Genomic DNA, 16,662 nt, shown 5'->3' with positions numbered 1-16,662 from the left:
GCAGCGTCGTCCAGCGGATGCAAAGACACTTGCGTTATGGTGCGTCGTCAATACAAGTCTATCTAGAATAGCGCATTGCATTAACGGACTGCGCTATTCTCCATAGCGGCGGATTGTGCTGAACCCAAGTGTGAAAGCAGGATAAATCCACCCTCCAATATCTACGAATGTATTCATGGGAAATGACATTATCCCCACCAAAAAATAGGTGGCCTCTTCCTAGGACTATATTGGTCCCCCTACCCCTGATGAACCACGAAGGATGGGGGAATCTCATATGGAGGGGATTTTTCTTGGCCTGGTAGACAATCTTTATGAACATCTATGGAGCTACCAATGATATGCTAAGTATTTTCTAATAAGGGCCATTTATTCCTACCACTATTATTGTTTGTGTAGGTATTGTCCTAAGTCTCGTTTTTTTTGGAGGAATGGGGACGCCGTACAAATTAGGGTGATATTACCTCTGTTGTTAGGCATAGATAAGTGCAGGGCAAATGCCATATCCTAAATTACATTACTGGATTACTTATACCGTGGCTTACATAGGTCATCACTTATTTTTACCCCTGCTGGTTCCTGCCCTCAAGTTACCCTGGTGAAGAATGTACACACCACTTTGTGTTGTTTGCCTGGGATTTTATACATTTAATAAAGGTTTTCTGTTTTTAGAGGTTTGGGATTTTTTTTGGTCTATATGCTTATACCTCTATTTTCTTTACCTGTTATTGCTTTATTAAATGAAAATGGTATCCCTGAAACCATCATATTGTCCCACAAAAAAAGCCACCATACACCTCTATCAGCAGCAGAATAAAAAATAGCTCTCAGAATATATCTAATAAAAAAAAAATAAACAATTTTTTTTCTATAAAATGGTTTTTAATGTGTAAAAGTGGCAAAACTGAAACAAATTGTATAAATGTGGTATCACTGTAATCGCATTGAGCCAAAAAATAAACCAGTCTTACACCGTTCACCAAGTGGTAAAAGTGATAAAACAAAAAACAATTTCTGAATTACTGTTTCATGTTCATCAAATAGCCTTCCCGAGTCTCACCGTGTGGCTAAACAGTACTGTACAGCCACATGTGAGGTATTGCCAAATTAACCAGAAATTGTGTGCCAAATTTTGGTGCCACTTTAACCCATTTCTTCATGTGAAAATTTAAAATCTGGGGCTAAAGCTAAATTTTTGTGGTAAAAATGTAATTCTTTTTCCTTCACCACCCAATGGTACAAAATTCTTTTATAAATCTATAGTGTCAATATGATCACTGCACCCCTAGATTAATTCATTGAGGGGCGTAGTTTGTAAAATTTATGTCACTTATGTGGGAGCTCGGCTTTTCTGGCACTTCAGGGGCTCTGCCATTGTGACATGACAGGCGCAAGCCATAACAAAATCTGCACTATAATATGGTGCTCCTTCCCTTCTGAGCTTTCCACTGTACCTGAAAAGCCGTCCCCATTACATGTAATAAATTGTACTATTTGGTTTTTTTGCTATTACCCTTTTTGAAAAACTTTGGGGCCAAAAACATTTTATTGGAAAAAATGGAATTTTTTTATTTAGTCAGCCCACTGTTATACAATTGCCTGTGAGTTAAAAATGCTCAATACACCCCTAGTTGAGTTTTTTGATGGGCGTAGTTTCCAAAATGGGGTCACTTTTGGAGGCTTTTCACTGTTTAGGCATATCAGGGGGTCTACGAAGTGATATGGCTTCTGCAATCTATTCCGGTCAATTTTGTGCACCAAATGTCAAATGGTGCTCCTTCGTTTTCCACCACATATGCGGTATCCCTGTTCTCAGGACAATAGACAATAGAATTTATGCAGTTTCTCCTGTTTTCCTTTTGAAAATAAAATTTGGGGGCTAAAGGAACATTTTTGTGGCAAAACGTTATAAAATTCTGTGAAGCACTTGCAGGTTTAAGAGGCTCGCCACACCTCTAAATTCCATGAGAAGTGTAGTTTGAAAAATGGGGTCACTTGTGGGGGATTTCTACTGTTTAGGCACGTCTGGGCTCTGTGAAGGTGACATGGCATCCGTAATCTTTCAGCCAATTATACTTTGTTGTTTCTTAAATTCTGAGCCCTGTCGTGCGCTGAAACAATAGTTTTCCACCACATATGGGGTATCCATGCACTGAGGAGAAATAGCATGACACATTGCATGGTCCATTTTCTCCTGTTTGAGGAGTGTAGTTTTTAAAATGGTGTCACTTTGTGCTATTTTCTGTCTCATAGGCCACTCAGTCACTTCAAATGTGATGTGGTCCCTAAAAACACTTCCTAAAAAAAAATTGTTAAAAAAAAGGATGCTGATGTAAATAAGTGGCAAATGTTATTTATTTGTAGCACAGCTTCATTTAAAGGGAACCGGTCACATCCATAAAACGTTAATCTGCAGATTAGTAGCATTCTAAAGCTGCTCCACCTCCCCATTGAAAGCCCAGCTACTGGGAGGAAATTAAGTTTACTCCTCCCAGCAGCCTTGGAATTTTAGTCACTATGTACCGAGTGGTGAGTGAAGCGGCTGCGCCTCTATGACTGAGAGTTTGAGGCCGCTCAAAAAGTAAAGTTAATTTCCTCCCCGGTAGCCTAGTTTTCTGTGGATTGGTCAATCAGTTTTAGGCCCTGTGCGCACTTTCCGTTTTTTGCCGCGGATTTCCTGCGGTTTTGCTGCATGTTTCACTGCATGTTATGTTCAGAACATCTGCAGTGATTCACCAGCAAACCTATGGGAAAGAAAATGCTGTGCGCACTATGCGGATTTTGACAGCTGCATGTTTTGCTGCGGGATTCCCGCAGCAAAAACAATTGCATGTCACTTCTTTTCCGCAGATAGCTGCGGCATTTCACTCCATTGACTGCAATGTAATCGTGAAATCCCGCAGGGAATAACGCAGGCAGCAAATTCTGTGCGGTTCATTGCGTTTTCCTGCGTTATTCCCTCCGGTATTTTGCGGTTTCGGGACATAATGTTCATCGCTGCTCTGCGGTTTGCAGGGAAGTGATGTCATTATGACAGGAAGAGGAAGCGGAGCACAGAGTAAACACACACACATATCAGACACAGACATAGAACACACACAAATCACACTCACACACAGACATATAGAATACACATACAAATCAAACGGAAATATAGAAAAAAACATGTGTTCTCCGTTGTATTATTACCATCCAGCCGAGGTAAGCACACAGCGGCGGCCCGGTGTTCTCAGGCTGAGGAGGGCGAGAGGCAGGGTTAATGTCCCCGCCTCCCGCAGCCGAGAATATCAGCCCGCAGCTGCCCTGGGACTGTCGCATCCATTTTTCGGCAGTCCCGGAGTGTTCCCGGCTCTTCCAGATGCCATGAGGCGGTGGCAAATCCAGGTAATAATGAGTTAAATGGCAGCGGATCGCTGCCATTTAAATCCAGGCTTGATCATGGCAGCGTCTATGAGACAGCTGACACGATCAACCCTAAGTAAAGTGAAAATAACACACACCGAAAAATCCTTTATTTTAAATAAAACACAAAAAAGCCCCTGTTTCACCCCTTTATTAAACCCCCCGAAAACACACAGCTCCGGCGTAATCCACGTCCTGCGACGCTTGCATCCAGCCGCTACTGACACACTGCTGAATGCAGCCTTGCAACGAGACAGACTGCAGAGAGGTAATTACAGGTCATTTCCCACGGCTGGTAATGTGTATAACACATTACCGCTCAGGAGAAATGCAGCGTGTGCTCACAGGGACTCGGTCTGTCCCCCGGTCTGTCCCCCGGTCTGTCCCCCGGTCTGTCCCCCGGTCTGTCCCCCGGTCTGTCCCCCGGTCTGTCCCCCGGTCTGTCCCCCGGTCTGTCCCCCGGTCTGTCCCCCGGTCTGTCCCCCGGTCTGTCCCCCGGTCTGTCCCCCGGCCTGTCCCCCGGTCTGTCCCCCGGCCTGTCCCCCGGCCTGTCCCCCGGCCTGTCCCCCGGCCTGTCCCCCGGCCTGTCCCCCGGCCTGTCCCCCGGCCTGTCCCCCGGCCTGTCCCCCGGCCTGTCCCCCGGCCTGTCCCCCGGCCTGTCCCCCGGTCTCAGAAGGAAATAACTTTTTTTTTTCTTTCAATTTGCTTTATTGCATTGAATGCATTAAAACACCTGTACCAATACCGCGGTAAAACTGCGTCAAACCGCATGCGGTTTTCGGGTGTGGTTTGACGCATTTTTTTACCGCGGTTGCCGTAATCTTTCAGACCCTGCGGAATTTTCTTAAGAAAATTCCGTTTTCCAGTGCGCACTGGGCCTTAGAACTCTCTATTAACCTGCAGATTAACCCCTTATCTGCAGGTTAATAACGTTTTTGACATGACAGGTTCCCTTTAACTATATTGCATAGCGTATTTTGCTTCAATCATCCATTTTTATGTATTTTTTTTAATTTATTTTTTTTAGGCTTAATGATGAACTATTGCACTACATTTTGAAGATTGTTGTTCGTGAATCTTGTGTTCTCATCACCAAGTGCCAAACTGTGTCTAAAGAAGAATTCCAAAGACTCTTATCAACCGTGCCTGTAAGATCGGTGCCCTCTATGTAACATCTTTCTTCATACTGTTGCTTCCTTGTCCATTACGTTTCACAGTTGGTTAAAGGTAACCAGTCATGTCCCCAAACATTATTAACCTTCTGATACAGGATTAGTCTACAGATTAATAGTGTTACAATACTGTCCAGACACCTTACAGAAACCGTGACTACTGCGAGAAAATTATCTTTATTACTCCAGGGTGGCTTTCACTCATATATTTGAGAAAATACAGCCCCACTAGGGTATGTAGGTGCTGGATAGGGCCCCCTCCATAAACCAAAATGTAGAAGGAATCTGGCACTTTTTGGATAGAGAATATTTATTAGTGTCATCCAAAGTACAGAAGTATACTGTGTACAAGATAATGTTTCAATCCCAAAAGACTGTTATCAAACATGCAGGACTGGACTAGCATCTTCAGCTTACCTTGCCTGGTCCAGGGCAGTGCCAACTAACTAGATCAGTTGGCCGATAGGTATTTCTAATGCATATGACAACAAGTCACGTAGTATGACTTTATATTATTATTTTTTGTACTTTGCACTACTTTGATTATTTTCTTTTTTTTTTTTTTTCAGTAAATAATTTTATTAAGTTTAAGGCAAAGTGAACAAAGTATCGCTCATACCACATATAAGATGTAAATGTACATCGGTTAAAGTTAATTCAAACATGTGGATCAGGCAAATAGCACTGTATTGTGAATACTTTTACCAAGATAGGAATGGTAAAATAAGAAAAGAAAACAGAAAAAACAGAGAAAGCAAATCAATTCAGATTATACCGTGTCATGGTACGACTTCTCAAAACAGTATTATGGAAACCATTTTAACTATAAAGACTGAGTGAAGATCAGAAAGAGAGAAGAAGGAAGAAAGAGATAGGGATAGGAAAGAGAAGAGGGTATGAGGGGGGGGGGGAATAGATAGATAGATAGATAGGAGTAAGTCGGGCGTCCAGAGAGCTCATACGCACAAATATACGAATCTTCATAAAGATTACAAATATCAGTTAAAGGAACCTGGGGGATAAACGACCATAGTATAGCCCCTTATCTGTGCCAAGACGAATATTCCGGAGTCTCTCGGAAAATGAGCCAGGAAGTCCACGTGCCAGCATGTGCATCCCATTTGTCACTGTCATCTGCCATCAGGGATTCCATACGCTCCAATCTATTTATCTCCTCCAAAAATTCCCTCATAGAGGGGGTGGTAGTTGTCTTCCAATGTCTTGGAATAATCATACGAGCAGCGATGAGAAAAAAACGCAAGATACCTCTTTTGGTCACAGAGAGAGATCCAGGAATTAGGGACAGTAAGGCTATTTGAGGAGTGGGGATTACTCGAATACCCGACAGTTGAAAGTACACTTCAAAAATTGAATCCCAGAATGACCTTATCAAGGAGCAATCCCACCATATATGTTTCATAGTACCAATTTCGACTCCGCATCTCCAGCAGGTATCTGGTACTGTGGGGAAGATCTTATGCAGTACGTCAGGGCATCTGTACCAGCGTGTAAGAATTTTAAAATTTTTCTCCTGTGCACTACAAGAAATGGACATTTTATGAAAGAGTGTAAAGATTTTGAGATGATCTTGTTCCGACAACGTAATCTGGAGCTCTCTTTGCCAGGCCTCCAGATACGTTGGGGTCCCTTTATACTGGGCTGTACATAAGAGGTTGTAGATCAATGCGATGGCATGCTGCGGCACGGCTTTTAATGAAATTAGGGTCTCAAAGTGTGTAGGTTTGGATAATAGAGCGTTTCCCGGGAATTTCTTTTTTAGAAATGTGGTCAATTGAGTATATTCCAGCCAGGATAATCTCCTCTCCGGGCATGACTCCTGCAAAGCCCCAAAAGACGCCGTTCCAGATAATTTCCTAGCCACCTGTCCCAGTGTAGCTCCGTCTGCGGAGTCCCAACATAAGAAGGTAGATCTCTTCAACGCAGGGGGAAAGTCTAAATTATTAAAAAGTGGGCTCATACTCCCCGGTCAGTGGGATAAGTTTAATGTCTCCAGATGTCTGTCCCAGAAAAGCAAGAGCGCCTGAGTCAGAGGTTGAAACCCCGAGACCGCCGGTCTCTGTTGAAGGGGGGCCCATAGAAGCTGTGCCAAAGGGAACGGGGAGAGATGGGACTCAACACCCACCCATTGTTTATTGAGATCGTTAAATCTCCAATCTAAGACCCTCGTGAGGAGGACACTCTGGTAATATTTTTCGAAGTCAGGTAAACCAGCGCCTCCCCTGGATTTGGGTCTCACCAGTGTGGCGTATCGAATCCGCGGTCTCCCCGTCCCCCAGACAAATCTGCTACACGCCCTCTGGAGCTGTCTAAAATACTGTTTAGCAACTTTTACCGGGACTGTTTGGAATAAATAAAGAAACCTCGGGAGTATGTCCATCTTGAGGGCATTGATCCGGCCAAACCAGGAAAGTCGGCCCCGGTTATATCTATTAAGATCTGCAAGAGTTCTAGTAAGCAGTGGGGAGTAATTAGCCTTAAACAACTCATCCGGATTGGCCGAAACAAATATCCCAAGATACTTGATAGATTGGGTCTCCCACTTAAATGGGAAGGCGGATTTTAGTCTATTGACTTGTGTGGTAGGAAGAGTAATATTAAGGGCCTCTGTCTTTGAGTAGTTTACTTTGAAGTTAGAAACCATGCCAAAGCGTTGAAATTCCTGGATGAGAACTGGAAAGGCGATTTCCGGGTTTGTTAGATATAGAAGGAGGTCATCAGCGTATAAGGCAAGTTTATAATATTTCTGACCTATATCAAAGCCCTTTATATCGGGGGAGTTTCGAAGGGATATAGCCAAATGCTCCATGGCTATCACATATAGAAGGGGTGAAAGAGGGCACCCCTGTCTAGTGCCATTAGATATTTGCAGGGGAGAAGATAGAGTATTATTGGCTCGAACTCGTGCCGAGGGCTTATGATACAGGGCAGAGATTCTCTCCAACATAGTTTGACCGATTCCCAGCTGTCTGAGGGATGAGTGTAGGAAGGTCCAGTTAAGACGATCGAATGCCTTCTCGGCATCGATCGATAGAAGGCAGGCTGGAGTACCTTATCTGTATATGTGGGAGGTCAAAAGTAGAGTTTTAATAGTGTTATCGCGCGCCTCTCTACCCCGGACAAACCCTGTTTGGTCAGTATGGATTGAGGCAGGCAACAGCGGGGACAACCGGTTAGCTATTAGTTTGGCGAAGATCTTGATATCTACCCCTGTAAGAGAGATAGGGCGGTAGTTGGAGCATAGCGATGGGTCCTTCCCAGGCTTGGGAATCACCGTTATGGTAGCCGCAAGAGTTTGCGCGGCAAAGGGGCAAGCTGAGGATATAGCGTTAAAGGTCCTGGTCAGGAAGGGTGTCAGTTCCAAGGCGAATTGCTTATAGAAATTGGCCAGGAAGCCATCCGGACCAGGACTCCTACCATTGGCTAGACCCCTAATAACCTAATAACCTGTTCGCTAAAAGGGTCATCTAGCATGAGAGAGTCCACATGGTTCAGTGGGGGGAGAGGGGTACCATCGACATACTCGTCCACTTTCGCTTGGAAATTTGTTGGGGACATGTCCGCCACTGGGCCACCTAGGTTGTACAACCCGTCATAATAGTCTCGGAATACATCTGCAATTTCATGAGGTTTATATGCTGAATGGCCAGATGGTGATTTAATGGTGGGGATAAATGTAGAGGGCAGGCGAGGATTAAGAAACCTAGCCAGAGCTCTGCCTGGCTTGTTAGAGAATTCGTACATAAATCTCCTACCTCTGTCTCGGTGACGGGCAGACGCTGCATCCAAGAGGGACCCCAGATCTAGTCTAGCCTTGAGCAAGTCTGTTAAAATCTGAGGGTCATGGGTCCGTTTATGGGCCTGTTCTAGGTGTTGGATGGAAGTCAGTAATCTATCTATTTTGCAAGCTCTATCCCTCTTGAGTCTGGTTCCCTGTTGAATAAAAGTCCCCCGGATCATCCCCTTCAGGGCCTCCCATTGGAGCGGTAAGGGTGTTGGGTCATTGGCGTGAAATTCGAAGAAGTCCGTGATGGTCTTCCTGATGGCTGACTGACATATCTGATCTTTTAATAAGTGTGGGTTCAATGACCATACCCACTCCCCAGGGCGCAAGTCTGTCAAGAGGAAAGAAAGTGACACCGAAGCATGATCGGACCACACCATAGGGTCTATAGTACAGGCCGGGTCATGTGAGAGTAGGTGGTGGCTAATGAAAAAAAGGTCTATTCTACTGTACATATCATGGACAGGAGAATAGAAAGTGTAGTCCCGTGTTTTAGGGTGTAGGGTACGCCAGATGTCAATAAGCCTCAAGTCCAGTAATTTACTCCTAAGACCCCGCAGTTTTACTGCAGGAACAGAGGACCTACCCGAGGAGGAGTCAACAGCTCGATCAAGGATAAGATTGAAATCTCCTCCAAGAATCAAGGAGCCTTCAGCGAAGTCAGAGAGGGTGTTCAGGTACTTTTGGCAAGTCCTGGCCGGGTCCTGGTTGGGGAGATAGAAATTGGCAATTGTGAGGTAGCAGCGTTGCTTGGGCAAAAAACGTGAGGCAGTGAGGCAGCAGCGTGTTCACACCAACAACCTATTTATTGTTGCAGCATAAATAGATCCAATTTCCCACTGTCAAAGTCTCTTCCGGATCACAGCCGGTGCATATAGACAAATTCTTTGCATCAAAAAGTCTTGTTACCTTAGGACCCCGTTAACCGCAGGGATCTGTGTAAGGTTCTCCTAGGCTCACACTCTTGGCCTGTGTTCACTCCACACAGAGCCAGCCCAGCTCACACGGCATGTGTTAGCTTCACCAAGCCTGGCTCTCAACTGAGACACACCCTGCTGTGCTCTGCAGGATTTAAACGAAAATGCCGGACATGAGGATTGCTACAAAACCTGGACTGGGAGGACGGATCTGTCTCCCTGTTACCCTTTGTGCTATACTCCCAGTAATAGCTATAGCAAACTCAGAGGGTTTCCAGACACATTCTGGGGGACACATAGCGGTCTTCAAATATTACCCCTGTCACTGCCTCACACAATGGTAAATAATTTGGTACAGATCTTAAGTTTGATAAAAATAAATCGCCCCTCTGGGTCGGACTTAACTGCTAAGACCTGGGCTGGGAGAGATTTATTTAGAGCGATGCTAACTCCCTTGGATTTTGCAACTGAATTGGTACTATGAAACCAGGAATTATAATACCTATGCTTAAATGTGGGAGTGTGGTCCGTTTTAAAATGAGTCTCCTGAAGCAATAGAATATGGATTCTTTTTTTATGCATGTTATAAAGGATCTTGGATCTCTTCTCTGCTACATTAAATCCTCTAACATTTAACGAGCATAGGTTGAGGTTCGCCATCTTAGAAGCCCTATCTTCTGGGCATCCGAGAGAAGAGTAGGGAGATGGAGAGGGAGAAGAAAGAAACTGAGATTACAGGAAAGAGAGGAGAGAAAGTAGTAGAACGGAAAAAGAAACCAGAATAATAAAGACTAGTATCAAAACCTGTCTTTACTTAGCCTCCTGAGTCCTAGCTCAGAAGGCAATTAAACTGAGAAAATACTCGTAACTAGTGTTCTAGGAACACACCCTAATGTGGGAGGTGACTGAAAACTATGTCGCCTGAAGGACGGCTGCTACACCACCTAACTAGTTAATACCGAAAAGGGGTAGAAGAAAAGGAAACCACAGATGGTCAGTCACCCGACCAAAATGAAAGTAACATATATAACAGCTAACAGCTCAAGTTCAATATAATTAATCACAGCAACAAGGTGAGGAATGCAGCAAGAGAGATAAACTCCCGTCTCCTGGCTCACAACTCGTGAGGCTTTTAGGAGAAGCATAAATACCCATGGGGGTTCAGGCGTCCCAACTCAGCATTGGAGCATGCCGGGAGGGGAGGCAGAGAATCCCAACATTATTAGAATTAGTGATGCCCGGGGGAGGGGGGAGAGGAAAGGAGAGGAAGGGGGAGAGGAAGGGGGAGAGGAAAGGAGAGGAGGGGGAGAAAAAAAAAAACCAGACGGACAAAGGGCAATATTGATAAGGCATCAGAGTAGGCCATAACAGCCCTCATTCCTCCTTCAAACTACATGTATAACCCAGTAGTCCCGAGAGTTCAGGTCTCCGCCGATGAGGATCTCGGCGACTTCTGGGATCTTTGTCGCTGAGTACGGTGTTGATCAGGTGGGAAGGGACCTCCACGACGGACCATTCTCTGGGGTGGAGGTGTAGTATACGGCCAGTCCAGCAATTTTATCGCACGGAGATCCAGAGCCGAAAGAAAATCTGGCAGGTCAGCCGGAGACCTCAAGATGATCAGGTTGGGATCTTTCCTGACTTGTAGTTGAAAAGGATAGCCCCAGGAATAAGCAATATTGTTGTTACGTAGAACCTCCAGTAGGGGTCTCAGGGCTCTCCTTTTTGCAAGTGTTGATCGGGAAAGATCCGCTAGAAGTTGTATGGGAGTTCCTTTAAAATCCACGGTACCTTTATCTCTTGCTTTTCTCATAATATTCTCCTTGACCTGGAAGAAGTGTACCCTGCAAATAATGTCCCTTGGCCTCTCTGGGTCCGGGTTTCTAGGCCCCAGTGCACGGTGTGCTCTGTCCATCTCAATGCGTGTTTCAAGGGGACGTTCCAACAAGGAGTTAAACATCCTCTGCAGTGTAGAGGTCAGATCCTGAGGCCCGACTGACTCCGGCAAACCACGAATGCGCACATTATTTCGCCTCTTGCGGTTTTCAGCATCTTCAATCATGTCAAACAAGAGGTGGATCTGTTGAGCCTGCTGATCTATAAGCTGTTGTTGTGAGCTTTGCTGAGAGTATAAATCCTGGGTGGACGATTCAAGGGCCCGCATGGAGTTAGTTAGTGATGACATATCCTCCTTCAAGGAGCGAATTTCAGTTTTACACACAGCCTCCAGGCGGGCAATGTATCCCTCCATATCCATTTTGGTTGGCATAGCATTGATTTGAAGCGTTAAAGCTGATATTTCTGAGCCTTGGTCTTCCCCATAGTGTTGCAAGGGAGTAGCTGTGTTCTCCCCTCCATGGCAGGGGAGGGCGAGCAAGCTCTGCTCCATAGCCTCTCCTGAGCCGGCTGCTGGGGTATTTGAGTGCTGTGGGGCAGGGAACGACTGCAGGGTACCTGGTGAGTTGGAGCAGCCAGGAAGAGAGGCAGGAGATCCTCTGCTCTGTGAAGCCCCAGGGGGAGAAGCGCGCCCTGCAGCCAACTTCCCACTGCTCACCCCTCCCCCATCAGTCACCACAGGCCGGTCTCCAGTGCCTCCTCCAGGAGCCATCCATCCAGGAGCCTGCGATGCCGGGTCAGTCTGCAGCCCCTCTCCGGGTTGCTGTGCAGAGCGGGCGGGGGAAGCAGGAGAACGCTCAGGCTGTGACAGCCGGGTCGCAGCAGCACGTGTCCCGGTCGCCATTACAGGCCTGGGAGGACGCTGGGCCTCAGTCAGGTATGGCACAATACCTTGCCCCCCACGGCTGGGAGTCCCTCTGGCAGGCGTCTGTGACCGGAGACCTGCTTTCCCTCTCATCTGACCCCGGTGCTCGCTCTTGATAGCTGGTGTGTGGTGGTGTTTGCAGCCGTTACTGAGGAGCTCCTACAGTGTGTGTCTTGCCGGCTCCATGTCCAGGCCACGCCCCCCAGATTATTTTCTTTTTTTATGTATTCTCCCCAAATGAAGGATTACGGTAATTTAATTTATTTGCAATTTTATGATTTTGTAACCTTGTCATATTTCTTTCTTTCTCAACTCCACACTTTGTATTGAGATATGTCTTTCATGTTCCTTTACTCAATGCGTAAAGGTCTTTTGACTCTGAAAGGGTATCTTATATATGATAGTCCAATACTTTGGATGATACCTAGTGTTGCATTCATTCTATATTTTGGCGTTCAGTCAGAGGCGTGCCCAGAGCGTCTTCAGCCACCGTGACTGTACGCACGCCACGGCAGTTTGATTGACGGCTCGCTTGTAGCGTATCTACTGTGATGGAGGAGTAGAATCTCTACACTGCCACCAAGACTATCTTAGAAATTAGAATATCATTTCAGCTGTAAATAAAGAGGATTTGTCCATGTGTAGCATAATGCGCTACATAATCTCAGAACATTTTAGGCCCCATGAGATTCCTGAGTTAGAAAAGGGCAGTATAGGAAAGCTGGTTTTAGCACGTCTCTGCAGTGATCTATGCCGTGGAGGAGGTGATATTTGTAAAGTTCACACATTTAAAATGTTTTTGTGTGTTTTAAGGTTGCCTCACCATGCCTGCGCTATCTGATGGCTGTACAAAATCACCTACTTAGTAATACTGTCTTAATCAAACCTGATGAGAGTGATGACAGTGACAGCTCCCTGCAAGGGGAGACATTGAAGGTACAGGTAAACACCAGCTTTTATTCTAATAATGTTCTATTTTTGTTTGTCTATGTCACTTGTAGAACATTTCATTGATCTCCACCATAATTTACTGTATGCTAGCACCATGTAAAGTAGTATACTGCCCATGTTTGATTTTGTGTATACAGGTATTCTGTAAACTATAGTGATAATGTATTATCCTCACTAAAGCTGAGTGAGCACTACCATGCTCGGGTGCTCAGTACTCGTAACGAGCAGTTGGTGCAACTCGAGTACCTGAGTATAATGGAAGACTCCAGCATTTTTCTGAGAAATCTGCCGTAAAAATGCTCGCGCTCCCAGTTGACTTCCATTATACTTTGGTACTTGAGTCGCGACCAACCGAGCGTCCAACTGCTGGTTACGAGTACCAAGCACCCAAGCATGGTAGTGCCCGCTCATCACTAGTCCTCACCTTTCACGGTCAGAGCAGGCACTGATCTCCTTTACACCCACTAGTTTGTGTCAATTTATTGACCTTATTCTTGATCACTGTAACAGTCAGTGCTTGGGGAAAAATGCTGCATAGGACAGCCAGAGACCCAGTAGAGTCATCTATGTGAGAAACACATTGTTTCTGCCATCTCGTTGCCCGCACAATGAGAGCTGTGTATAAAATAGAATTGGTATCTGTACATTTTGATGGGGTTTACAATAGGAAGCATTTTTGCTTGTTTGCATTATTTGATGGCTGGGATTATTATTATATTCAGAGATTAAAAATGAAATGGGTTATGTCAATGATTGTATAGAATCATATGGTAACTTTGTCTTGCTTGTCTTTGAAAGGCGATAGTAAGCAAAGGAGATTATTACAATTGATTGAATTAGATCTTCATCACAATTTTTTTTTTTTTTTTTTTTTTTTTTTTAAATTGCATGAAATAATGCCCGTAAAATGCATTTAATTGGATTTTTTTTTTTTTACATGCTTTTTTTTTGTTGCTGTATTTTTGTCATTTTTTACATGCGTATTAAAAATTGTATATGAAAACCTATGGGAGAAACAGCAGAAAAAGATGCTTCATTTACATTCACGGCACTCGCCACATAAATCTTCGTCCAGGATTTCCGTTTACATAAAGGTGCATATAGGATACAATAATATATGGCAGATGAATGTGCAATGCTACATGCGCACTCTGAGTTTTTTGCGGCGTTTTTGGCTGCAGTTTTGTTGACAGAACTTTCTGACATTTGACTTCCCAGCAAAGTCTATGAGAAGTCAGATTTGCTATGCGCACATTGCAATTTATTTGTCAGCTTTTATTTGTCAAACGTTTGTGACAAAAAAAATGCAGCATGTTCATTCTTCCTGCGTTTTTGTCAACATTTGTCACAAAAACGCAGCAAAAACGCATGTTGTGAAAAACGCACTGAAAATGCAGCAAAAACGCACCTACAATTACAAGCATTTTTTGTGACATTTCCAGGCTCTCTCTGACAAGGTGCAGTTTTGTCTGCATTTTGGCTGCAGTTTTGGCTGGAGTTTGTGAACACACAAAGATGCAGCATGCGCATGTAGCCCAAAGCGTTGAGAAAACGTCTGAGGACGGGAAACAGCTGTTAGCTGCTACTGCACATTTGTCTCCTGTATATTGTGCCGTCATTTTGTATTTTTTGCCTTTTTATATCTGACGTAGTGCCAGACTTATTTTCTTGTGGTGGACTAAGCAGATAAAGATGTCCTACCTAAGCATACTGCATTTATAAATAAAAATATCCACTGACCCCTGAAAACACTTTGTTTTAGTTATTTTTTTTTATATATATTATATATTTTAAGAGAAGTGACCATAAAAATGAACTCCTGATTAAATGGAACCTGTCATGTGAAAATACGCTATTAACCTGCAGATATGGGGTTAATATGCCAAGTAATAGCGTTCTGAACCTGCCTAACATCTGCACTTAGAACTCCACTGCTAGGGGAAAATTAACTTTATTCCTTCCGGCACCGTGCGGCTTCCAGCCATAGGTAAGGTGTCAGAGCTGCTTCAGTCACTGGTTATATAGTAAGCGGTGGCTGTAACCGCACTCCCGACACTGACTGGCACCACAGCTATGACTGCAAGCCAAACGCTGCCGGGAGGAATAAAGATTGTTTCCCCCCAACAGCGCAGCTGTAAGTGCGGATACCCAAAAGGTTCAGAACGTTATTAACCTGCAGAAAATGGTGTTAATATCCCAGGTACACTATGAGTAAAATTAGTGTTATCGTTTAAAAAAAAAAAAAAAAACAACAAAAAACCCCACCATCCCTGGAAGTGCTCTGTTTATGAACTGCCCAATTAGTGAGTTCCAATGGGGTTCTTGTCAAGTCTGGGTCCCGAACCAAACTTTATCTAAAGTCCAGCTGAAACTGCAGAACCCAAACTTCAACAGGTCCGCTCATCTCAACTTTTTGACTTTCAGGTTCCATATCTCACCATCCACTACAGCTTCAAACTTGAGACTGCCTTCATTTTATAGACAATGATCTTGGCTATCTCATACATAAATTTGACTTGCAACTATTAAGCATATGATTAGTTATGTAGATTCTTGTGATATCACTGGATTGTTACCGTTTTGCGCCTGGAATTTGAAAAATCTTTTTCTTCCTGTGTACTACAATTTACAGCCTGTTCTCACATTCCCCAATAGCTCAGTTTGTTATAGGTTAATTCCCAAGTGAAAGGTCACTGGTTTGAATCGAGGAGCAGCCATCAAGATTTCCCAAGAAAAGAGAAACTGCATTGTCCAGCTCGATAATGGTCTCTCGGACAAGAAAATTGCCAACTTGCATCTTATGAGTGCCATGACAGTTGGAAGAATACGAAATTAAGTCCGTCAATCCATTAAAAAAAAACAAGAGATTGAAGGAAAATTTCAGAGTCAACAAGTCAGCTCATCACAAGGTCTATCAGTTCTGGCGCCACAAACCGGGCAGTGGAGGTGGCTCATATGCTTAATAGTGAGATCACAGACGTCCATGCAAGTACCGTTGCACAAGTCAGGAATAGTGGCCCGAATAAAGGTGAAGAATCCTAACATTCAATATCCTAAAAAGAATTGTTTTGAGTTGGCAAAAAAGTACGAAAAGTGGATAGCAGAAGATTGGAAATGGGTGATTTGGAGAGATGAGACAAAAATCAATAGACTAAGCTCTGAGTGTAAATGAGACCAGGAACTTCCAGCGAGCCAGTAGAAGATGCAAAAAAATAAGTACTTTATTCCAAAGAATATTCTCTGCAGACTATATACCACCTCTGCCTGACTTCTCATTTTTGTATGCAGATTACTCCAAAAAATATTAAAAAGTAAAGTACTTACCATTTTTTGCATATTCTGTCTTCCTGGAAGTTCTTGGTCTCTTTCATGTTAAAGTGCGGTTCAGGGGGCGTGGCCTAGCTGGAGAGCGGGAAGGTTGCAATACAGAAGAGCTTCTGACTGCATAGCTTCTTTTAATATAACATTCCCAGCAAAACCCACCCAAAACTGGGTGGGTGATCCACATATCTTAGTGGGGCCCCCCCTGAATGACAGTGGTGATTTGAACACTGCAGAAAATCTCTTCTTGACCAACACAGAAAAGCCACATATTCAGGACAACTCCTAGCTTAACAGCTGCAAACCTCATATCATAGACGAGCTCCCCCTGAATAA

At 44.2% G+C, this 16,662-nt stretch overlaps 1 protein-coding gene across 2 annotated transcripts in view; it reads left to right on the top strand.

Annotated features, from left to right (window-relative positions):
- Positions 1–16,662, top strand: part of HECTD4 (HECT domain E3 ubiquitin protein ligase 4) — a 366,009-nt gene that overhangs the window by 114,177 nt on the left and 235,170 nt on the right. Inside the window, exons 16-17 of one of the 2 annotated variants that reach the window (XM_075323933.1) lie at positions 4,430–4,550; positions 12,868–12,990. In XM_075323933.1, coding sequence (XP_075180048.1) covers positions 4,430–4,550; positions 12,868–12,990 — 244 coding nt within the window. Of the gene's footprint in view, positions 1–4,429; positions 4,551–12,867; positions 12,997–16,662 lie in introns of both variants that reach the window. The other variant, XM_075323925.1, reaches the window with a different exon arrangement.

This window comes from Anomaloglossus baeobatrachus, chromosome 1 (assembly GCF_048569485.1).
Source record: "Anomaloglossus baeobatrachus isolate aAnoBae1 chromosome 1, aAnoBae1.hap1, whole genome shotgun sequence".
Taxonomy (NCBI): Eukaryota; Metazoa; Chordata; class Amphibia; order Anura; family Aromobatidae; genus Anomaloglossus; species Anomaloglossus baeobatrachus.
Note: the sequence above shows the minus strand (reverse complement) of the source record. Positions and strands in the feature narration are given on the sequence as shown.